We start from the raw sequence: 10,134 nt of genomic DNA on the forward strand, positions 1-10,134 counted from the left end.
GCAGCTTTATTCATCTATTTGAGCTCAATGACGCACATTATTGCAAATGCATAATAAGGAGACGTATTTGCCTATTTAAGAAAGAAACCATAAAGACGAATGCCTACCTTAGGAAAATATTCTCCCCAGTCCTCTTTAACCAGTCGATAAAAGATCAGTGGAGAATTAAAGACAGGGAAGGAAAAAGGAAACGCACTGGCATACATCAAGGCTCTGCGTCTTTCTGGCTATCCCCAACATTTACTAAGATATGACACTTTCTGGAGGTTTTTTTTGACAATTGGTTTCCTCTGTTCCCTATAAATAGGACCGAGTGCAGCGGCAGAGCGGCGAGGAGACAACTAATGGTCACTTGTACGGAAAGATGATGATTGGTCTCGACCTGCCGTGACGTCACGGGGCTGTGAATAAGTCTGGCTCGAGCGCTTTGCGGGAACATTCAGAACACTGAAGGCTGCGTGAGGAGCGTCAGTAACGCAACCTGACACACTCAACCTGTCTTTTGTAGCATCTTTCACCTCTTTTACCTCACCGAGGATGAGACACCAAACCTAAAGGAAACGCACTCTGAAGTGGCTTGATGGTTATTTTATCCTATTAGAGCGCGCGCCGGTGGACACATGGACGAGGTGAACTGCGTTCAGCTCGCGCTTTGATGTGATCTTCTCGTTTGCTGGTTCGGGTTGCATTCCGCTGTGCCAACAGACACTTTTCCTTCAACGCTTAATTTCTCCAATGCTTAACCTTGACAACAATCGCAACTTGCTAATGCGTGATGGTGTTCCCCTTGTAGCCAACATCCGGTTGGTGATTTAACTTTCCCCACGTGCACTGGCTTTATTGGCTTCACTGCAAATGTGTTTGTGTGGAAGAGGACCGAAACGACTAACACTTGAGGCTCTGCCGTTTCCTCCTGCATGAGAAGGCTCACATTTGATCGCTCGGGTTTTTTTTTTGACGAAACGCAGAAGTGGTGCTGACACCTGAGTGTTTCTCATATAATAACCCTTAACAAAGACTTACCAGAGACTTGGAGTAACCTTCAGCGCTTTTGTGTTTTTGCGTGCGTGTGAGATCATACGAAAAGGCTCTCAGGTTGTGGAGAAAAACGCAGCAGTGATTGTAGGAGAGCATCCAAAGACGATGGTCCACTGTGCAGGCTGCGAGAGGCCTATACTGGACAGGTTCCTGCTCAATGTGCTGGACAGAGCGTGGCACATCAAATGTGTGCAGTGCTGCGAGTGCAAATGCAATTTAACCGAGAAATGCTTTTCTCGTGAAGGGAAACTCTATTGCAAAAATGACTTCTTTAGGTAAGTCGGAGATGGAGGTTATGTCTTTGAAAATCAAGACAATATATTTCGTTGGTATTGAGATAGAGCCCTGTTAAGCACTGATATACAATACTTTAAGTAGGTATTTTAATATAATATTTGTTTGGTTTTCTCAGGCGCTTTAACACCATGATCTTCTTATAAGCTTTCACAAGATGGTTGATGGTAGCACAAAGCTAAGTATTTGTGATTAAAAAAATGAGCAAAATTTTATAGAAATGAGCAAAATGTTTATATCAAAATACAAAAAAAAAAAAAATCAGATTTAACAACCAATTCTATATATAAATTCATACACCCAGTAACTAAAAACATCCTATTCAACAATCTAAATATAAAATAAACGTTTAGGTATAATAAATGAATAAATCTCTATCCATAATACTCGTAAATTATTCTGCACCCTAGATCTATTTTAATAAGCATATTTATCTAAAAAAAATAATAATAATAATTCTGAACAAAATACTACACCTATTTTCTTACAAGGGTTGAACTGCAAAAATTTATATTTTTGATTTGCAAACAAAAAACAAAAAATGGCAGTCGGTAGTGGGAAGGTAAAACTTGTCAACAAGGCTAGCATGTTGGTTTCTTTGATTAGCTCAGCAGTTAATTAAAGGCTTGTTAATTTGAATTGTCATGCAAAAGAAGGAGCAGCTTCACTAATGCTCTGTATACTACCTTACAGTGAAGTGTGTAAGGAAATCACACTTTCTGCAGGCCGGTGAGCCACAGGGATCTTTGGTCAGGCCCGTGTGTGTGTTTGAATGTGTGTTTGCGGATCGAGCGCACATGTGATAAGTGGATTTGAATAAAAAAACACTTCTGAGGTGGAAATCAGCAGGCAACACAATCATAGACTTTGAATCAACAAACATTGAACATCGCAATACACACAATTCAGAAAAGTGAATTTAGCAATAGGTAACGTGTCGAATATATTCACGGATGAACGTTTTTCAATTATTTTATTTGTTTTTCTTCTTACTAAATTCTTTATAATGACATATAAGTATGACGTTTTATGTTTATGTAGTGTATTATTCAATGGAGATCTATCTCGCATTTATTATTGTTATTATTATTATTATTATTATTATTATTATTATTATTATTATTATTATTATTATTATTATTATTATTATTGTTATTATTATTATTATTATTATTATTATTGCACGTGTATCTTTGGTTGATTGGGTTGATCGAAAGTGTCACTCTACTTTTTACCTTCATTGGGAGGCAGAAATCCGAGCTCTAGGGTTTACGGTTGGAAATTATATTTGAATAAAAATATATTAAATATGTTGTATTTCGCAGGCGCTTTGGGACAAAGTGCGCCGGTTGTGCTCAGGGCATTTCGCCCAATGACCTGGTCCGCAGAGCGCGCAGTAAAGTGTTCCACCTCAACTGCTTCACGTGCATGATGTGCAACAAACAGCTGTCCACGGGGGAGGAACTCTACATCATAGACGAGAACAAATTCGTGTGCAAAGAAGACTATTTAAGTAACGCCACCGTGAAAGACATCAACCTTCTCTCGGGTAAGATAAAAGTCACTGGAAAATTAATGACACTTGTAACAGTTCAAACTATACTGAATAATGTAAGTTACTCAAGTGCACACTGATGTGGTTATAATTCCGTTTAATGATAGCTCACGGATTTTAAGTTTTTAACATATTCACGTTTTTAGTGCCAAATTGCTTTCTTTAAAATATTCAAAAGGATTTATCTTTTTCATGGGTTAAACGGATCGCAGCAGAAGTGGACGTTACTCTCTAAAAATACTGTACAAAATAAATTGCTGTTATACATTTTAAATGTTATTATAAAACCTACTCGAGGAAATAGTTGCTTTATTATCCATGTAGCATTTAGTATAATATGTGATGGTTATAATTTGCACCTAAAATAGATAATATAGGTTTAAATAATAAATAATGATTATATTATACATGATTAATAAAGCCACCCTTACTAAAAGTATGCTTCTTTAAGGAGTCCTTTAAACCTTTGCAACAACCTTCCTCCAGGCAATTTTAATGTGTCTTCCAGGAACCTTTTATATTTAAGCAACAAACAAAGGGGGGAACAAACAAGAAAAAAAAAGAATAGAGTATTGACCTAAAGGCCTAATAAGGATTCTGTAAATGCCTATATACATTAGGTTTATCATCATTTTCAGTGTTAATTTGCTTTGCAGTTGTACTAAATGCTTATTTTGCACTTGATTAAAATTTTAATAGCTATTTTCGTTTTAGATTTTTATTGTATTTAAGTGTTAATTTATTTGCATTTTGATTTCCTTTCCTTTCTTTTCCTTTCCTTTCCTTTCCTTTCCTTTCCTTTCCTTTCCTTTCCTTTCCTTTCCTTTCCAATGCACTTTCAGTAACAGCCTGCAGTGATCCGAGTTTATCGCCCGATTCCCAAGACCCGCTTCAGGACGATGTGAAGGACTCGGAAATCGCCGCCTTGTCGGACAAAGAAGCAGCGAACAACGAGAACGACGACCAGAATTTGGGTGGGAAGCGACGCGGCCCGCGCACTACCATCAAAGCCAAACAGCTCGAGACGCTGAAGGCGGCGTTCGCGGCCACGCCCAAGCCCACGCGCCACATCCGGGAACAGCTCGCGCAGGAAACCGGTCTCAACATGCGCGTCATACAGGTAAAGTTAAAACCCAAACAAACAAATAGAGTTGTTTCGGATTGAAGAAAGACCAATGGCAGTGTTTATAGCACATGGCCTACATGTAATTAATAATAATAATAATAATAATAATAATAATAATAATAAATAAAGATTTCTGCACCGTGATATTCTAATAATTATTCTAATAATTTCATTCTAATTATTTGGTCATTTTACTTATTTGGTATGAGCTCGCAGTCGTAGAGTATATGAATGGAAACAGGAACATATTCTGCTGGCGAATGTTCGGAAGTAGTATTTATACTGTTAGCCTATTTTTTTAATTCTTGGCTGGAGTGATGGAGAAAGGTGCCAACTGGCGTTAGGCTGGCAGGAGCGGCAGGAAGCCTGGCAGCGCGGCGCCATCACGCTCTGCGCCCACATTTAGCCATGCTGGGACGCTTCTCAGTCAATTGGAAAGTCTGTAGCAAAACCACCCGTTTCTGCTTAGGTTTATGTTTTTGTTTTTATTTTATTTATTTATTTATTTTTGCGTGACAACGACTATTGATTATTGTCATTTTAGATGCGCTGGAGTCGCCATAAGCCTGTAGATTGACCCGTTAGTGCAATCTGCTGTCATCATGTAGAAAATACACTAATGAGTGAAGATTAAGCATTAAAGATAGACTGTAAATACAGTATTCGTCAGTAACGGCAGTTAAAATCTGTGCTGTGTGAAGAGCCTGATATATAAATTGGGTTGAAAATCAAATCAGAGGGATTTACTGATTGTCCTGATTGTTGAAGTCCATCAGATAAAATTAGGTTAATTAGAGAAAAAAAATAGTAGTTTTATAAATTGTAAAAGAGTAACCTTAACGAGACAGCTAATATTTATCATTGTGTTCACTATTTCCTTCTGCTGCTTTGATGGTTTATATAATTTTATATATGCGCAAAACGAATGAAATGAAATTCACATTAACGCGTTGTATTTGACTTGTGAACCAAAGCCCAGGAATTGGACAGCGTCAGCTTTCAAGTGTCCTCCTGTACCTAGGTTTTAGATCATTAGCTCATACTTTAAACTTATGGTGTTGAGAAAAAAATGCTCGGATAATCAATCAGATCGCTGAAATCTTAAAAAAATAAACGCATTTAGATTAATGCTGATGCTGATGAAAGCTTTTTGTTAATTTGTCTATCGCTCTCTAGTTCATACTCATTTATGAAACGATGGAAATCTTTTTTAAAAATCGAAAATTTGGTTAATAAATCAACTTTTCCATAAGCTTAAATTAAAAATAAATAAATAAATAAATAAGGGCTAATTTAGGTACGGGCAAAAATGTGACAAAAAAGAAATATATAAAATGATCGTGTGATTGTTGGAATTTGTATTCTTCTGATATTTAAGTTTGCTATTTGGGTTTCCTGTGTGGGTTAGGTGTGGTTCCAAAACCGGCGCTCTAAAGAGCGACGCATGAAGCAGCTGAGCGCACTGGGCGCGCGGAGACACGCGTTTTTCCGAAGTCCACGGAGGATGCGCACGCTGGTGGACCGACTGGAGCCAGGAGAGCTCATACCAAACGGCCCTTTCTCCTACTATGGAGGTAAGCCTGGCTTCCTTATCCTCCTCGCACCTCTGTCCTAACCGCTGAGCGCTTTGACACGCGTCTGTAAAGCGCCGTCTCCATTTGTCCTACCGCCGCAGGAAGTCTTTGAAGGCTTGCACTGTACATCAGACAGCTGGAAACAGGAGAGTTGACCGAGAGCGAGTATGATCGCTTATCGGATATTGTGGTCTTATAAAAAAAAAAAAGAAACATCTAAAAGTCAGTGCAGAAGATGCTATAAAATTATCCATTCATATTTAATGGCCTATTCGACAGCACGGCTGTTTAAGCCAGTGGCAGAATCTCAAAAATGGAACATTACAAATATTCAAGTCAAGTCGCGCAGAGTTGAACCAGTGCACGCTTTAAAAATTAGGCTGATATGAAAATTTAAGGGTTAATTCGGCCTGCGCATTCTGCTGAACTTCTGCCTTTCGGGCAACAGTGTTTAGTGTTATTGCTGTTTTAGTCCTGGCCGTTATCACCGACACGTTTCCGCTGGAGCAGTGTTCAGTCTCTCCTCGTCTTCATTCATGCGTGAGTCGTTAGCATAATTGAGGTCAGCTGCTTAGCCATTTCTATCAACAGATTTTTATTTCACTAGCATTTCTTTCCCTCTCATCTTTAGCACTCACTGGACTTTAATGTTTTGGCTATTTATTAGACTATTTTTAATTTAAAAAATACGAAACGTCCTTGATCAATTTTTTTAGAGGAATAACAATAGTGATAGATTACTATTAATAACACTTTATTTTTAAAGTGAATAGCCATGAAATGTGGTTGTTTTCTTTTGTTGTTGTTGTTGTTGTTGTCAAATTCTTCTTCTTATTATTATTATTTTTACTGTAAGTAAATATAATTATTATAGCAGTTATTCAATTATAAATAATACATTTGTAAATAAATTAATCTTTGGTCTTTTATGATATTATTTATTTTATACTGCTCTTTTACTTTGTTAAAAAACCTTGAATGTACATATGAATATTGTACCATTGAGTTGGGATGAATTTGTGATAATGTCAAATGTAGATGAGTTAATTTATCTCTCACCACTTTTGTTTACTCTGCATGATTTAATCATGACAGGCTCTGTGATTTTTGTAACGCTGTAAGAGCCTGTTCCACAAAACTACAGGCTATGTATGCACTAATATTTAAACTTGAACGTTGAGTATTATTTGTTTAAAAAAATCTCTTTTGTGTGGCAGATTATCAGAGTGATTACTATGGACCTGGAGGGAACTATGACTTTTTTCCTCAAGGGCCACCATCCTCACAGGCCCAGACCCCGGTGGATCTCCCATTTGTCCCATCATCAGGACCCACTGGCACCCCTTTAGGGGGCATGGACCATCCCATCCCTGGGCATCACCCATCCAGTGAAGTACAACGCTTTTCAGACATCATGTCTCATCATCCAGGAGAGTCGCCCAGCCCAGAACCCGGGATTCCTGGACCTCTGCACAGTATGTCATCCGACGTGTTTGGCCCTAGTCCCTCGTTTACCTCACTCTCCCTCAATGGAAGCGGATACAACAACCACCTCTCCCATCCTCCTTCGGAAATGAATGAAGGAACAGTGTGGTAGCTCCTGAAGATGTTTCTCCAGAAAGAAATTAGGGACAACAAAAAAGAGAGGATGGCAACAGGGACACTGGTCACTTTTTTGCCATTCATATTTATTATTTTTGACATTTCTTCATTATTTTGGTGATAAGAGAATATAAACAGGTGCAGCAGACAAAGAGACCATAGACATTTACTTTGATATTGTGTTGCAGTTCAGTTATGTTGTTTTCTCCTCATCAAAGTCAGAACTTGAGCACAGAAATGACTGATGGCTACTGTTGACCTAATCGCTGTATGGACGGCGCTGTGAGGCTTAGCACAGCAACTCTCCCTTCCCCCCTCCCGAAGCCCTCCATGCACCACTGGTTAAACCTTCACTCTCAAAACAATGATCGCAACATATTAACAGTATTAGCTACTGTCAAAGACTTAGCTTTACAGAGAAACACCCACGGCGGCTTACCTAACACTTACCTGCAATGTTGACTCCAGGAAAGACCTAAGCCGGCAGACTAATTTATTTATTTGGAAGCTCCTCAGACCTCTTTGCCTTTCAAGGCTTTGCCATATTGACACTTAAACAACCTTTTTGACACTAAATATGTTTCTGGAGGCAGGGAGGAAAAAACTTTTTTTTTCTCTGTGGACATATCCCTTTGTTTTTCCTAGAGATCCACCAAATCTGAAGTTGGCCTTCAAAAGGCAAACGGTAAATGTTGTATGGATTGTGAACCCTTTATTTAATGGAAGAGAACTTGAAATGTTGTTAAATGAAGTCTACCTTCTAAAATTATTTTAACGAGGGTCTGAAAGGGACTTAGAACAGTCAACTGTTTACGTAATATATTTAATTCAGGAGTTAAAAAGTATCAACCATGTTTTAGAACCTCTTGATCCAGATAAAGAAGTTCCAAGCAACCAACCAAACTTTTGTATTGACTTTATTTATATTGTATGAAGAAAAACGAGTTTGCTGGGGTTGTGGTTCACTGTGCTAGTTTGTACAAGATGTTGTTTACAAAAAAATTAAAAAGGAAAAAAAACACACAAGTAAGTAGACAGTTGCCAAATAAAACCATAGCACAAATACTGTAAAAGTGCTTTGCACCATTATCTGCAGAACGTGTTGAAACAAAGTGTAAGTGTTAAAAAAACAATAAGAAGTATTTACTTCTTAATTTTTTAGTCTGCTGAAAAAAAAAACATTCGAAAATTGTTAATATAACATACTTAGACCTACAAGTTTTATTTTTGTGTCTTTAAAGGAAAATCCAAACTATTAAAATCGATGGTCAAATGCGCAGTGAGCAGCTGCAAAATTTCTTTAAATATCAAATTCTCATGGTATGTCTTTTATTGTTCTAATAAACCTAAGCTTATGTGACCTCCAGTGCATATTAGACCATTCACTGTATAAATACAACATGTTGAACAAATTTGTGAGTTTTTAATAAAATTAGAAAATATGAAATTGGGATGCTTGGTTTAGTAACTAATTGATTTTTCATGTACCATTCTCTGGGCAATTAACGTTACATTTCGGGTACACAAATTATAGGACTTTCCCAGTTTTATCCATTGAATGTGACACTGGGAGAGCACATATATCTCTCTTGTTTTTGCATTTCTGATAAACATAAAGCTTTAGTCAAATCTGCTAAAAAATTGTAAACATGAACATTTAACCAGATGTCATATTTGGGAAAACATCTGTGACTTCTGTGGTTCATTGACGGGATGAAGTGAGGAAGAACTTTATTAAGTTTCTCCTGTGAAAAAGCTTACCTCTGTGTTTTCCCTGAAAATATGATATTAGAATAAAAGTAAAATTCATGTTAAGTTCAACATCATGCTACGGAGCATTGTACATTGTCAAATATAGAAAATGAAGTTTGAGCATTCCTGCTGCTTTATGTTTATTACTGAATGATGAAAATCTCTGATGGTTCTCTTGTAATAATCAAACTGCATTCGCAATTCGTTACCAAAAGCTTCATGAAGACTGGTGAATCTAGAACAAGCACAAAATTGGGTCCTGTATTTTGAGAGTTTCTGATGGCTGAATACAGAAAGTACAGACTTTATTAACAGTTAATATTTCACATAAAGGATACAACACAGACTGTTTTTTTGTGTGTGTCATGTCTCAAAACCAGGTATAAATATCAAAAAGCGTCATCAGACATGTAGAACAGGAAGCAAACCAATTCCTAAGTTTCTAAAAATTCACATTTGAATTCATAGACTGGCAGAAATAAAACAGTAAAATCAGATGCATCGAATGAAATCCGTGTAGGATGAATCATGGAAAAAAAAATCCTTCATAGGTGCAAAGGCAAGGAAAGTCGGGCATCAAATTGAGCCTGGTGTCTTGGGAGGCGACGAGGCTTTATCTGTGTGGTTTTAGTTTTGAAGGAGCCCGGCAGTGCCCCCACTGCACCCAGCACATAATCCACTATGAATTAATCATGGTCCTGGGAGTTAAACAGGCCTGCCAGGGCCCTCCTGAGCCTGGGGCTTAGCCACGCCGCTGACTCTGCGCTCTGTCACCCAGGAGGCCACAGCTCTTTAAATTCAAATCTCAGATTGATTGGACATTGGCTATTGGTTCTGCCTGACCTTGTAGACATGTTAAATATAAATGCACCTTAAGAGTATCGAATGTTTTTAAATGACATTTTAAAATCTTGATTGTGGGATCTCAATATAGCACACGCACCTCCTCCGGGCATCAGCCTTTTATTTGTGTGTGCAGGAGGTGAATGTGAATGAGAATATATATATATATATATATATATATATATATATATATATATATATATATATATATATATATATATATATATATATATACACACACTGTATATTCCATGTGACCAGAGTCTCTTTTTAGTCATTCTGATTTATAGAATGATAGCTGCTATATAACATCCATGTAACAGTACGACTCTGGATCACCTGAATGAAGG

General features: G+C 37.5%; 1 protein-coding gene across 1 annotated transcript; it reads left to right on the forward strand.

Moving 5' to 3' along the window:
* The first annotated feature begins 442 nt into the window (after window positions 1-442).
* On the forward strand, window positions 443-9,897 carry lhx1a (LIM homeobox 1a). Its single transcript, XM_027146205.2, has 5 exons — window positions 443-1,313; window positions 2,658-2,881; window positions 3,730-4,007; window positions 5,422-5,587; window positions 6,805-9,897. The coding sequence occupies exons 1-5, from the start codon at window positions 1,144-1,146 to the stop codon at window positions 7,182-7,184; spliced, it is 1,218 nt and encodes a 405-aa protein (XP_027002006.1). The 5' UTR covers window positions 443-1,143; the 3' UTR covers window positions 7,185-9,897.
* Window positions 9,898-10,134: the final 237 nt, after the last annotated feature.

The sequence above is a fragment of the Tachysurus fulvidraco genome, chromosome 11 (genome assembly GCF_022655615.1).
Source record: "Tachysurus fulvidraco isolate hzauxx_2018 chromosome 11, HZAU_PFXX_2.0, whole genome shotgun sequence".
Taxonomy (NCBI): domain Eukaryota; kingdom Metazoa; phylum Chordata; class Actinopteri; order Siluriformes; family Bagridae; genus Tachysurus; species Tachysurus fulvidraco.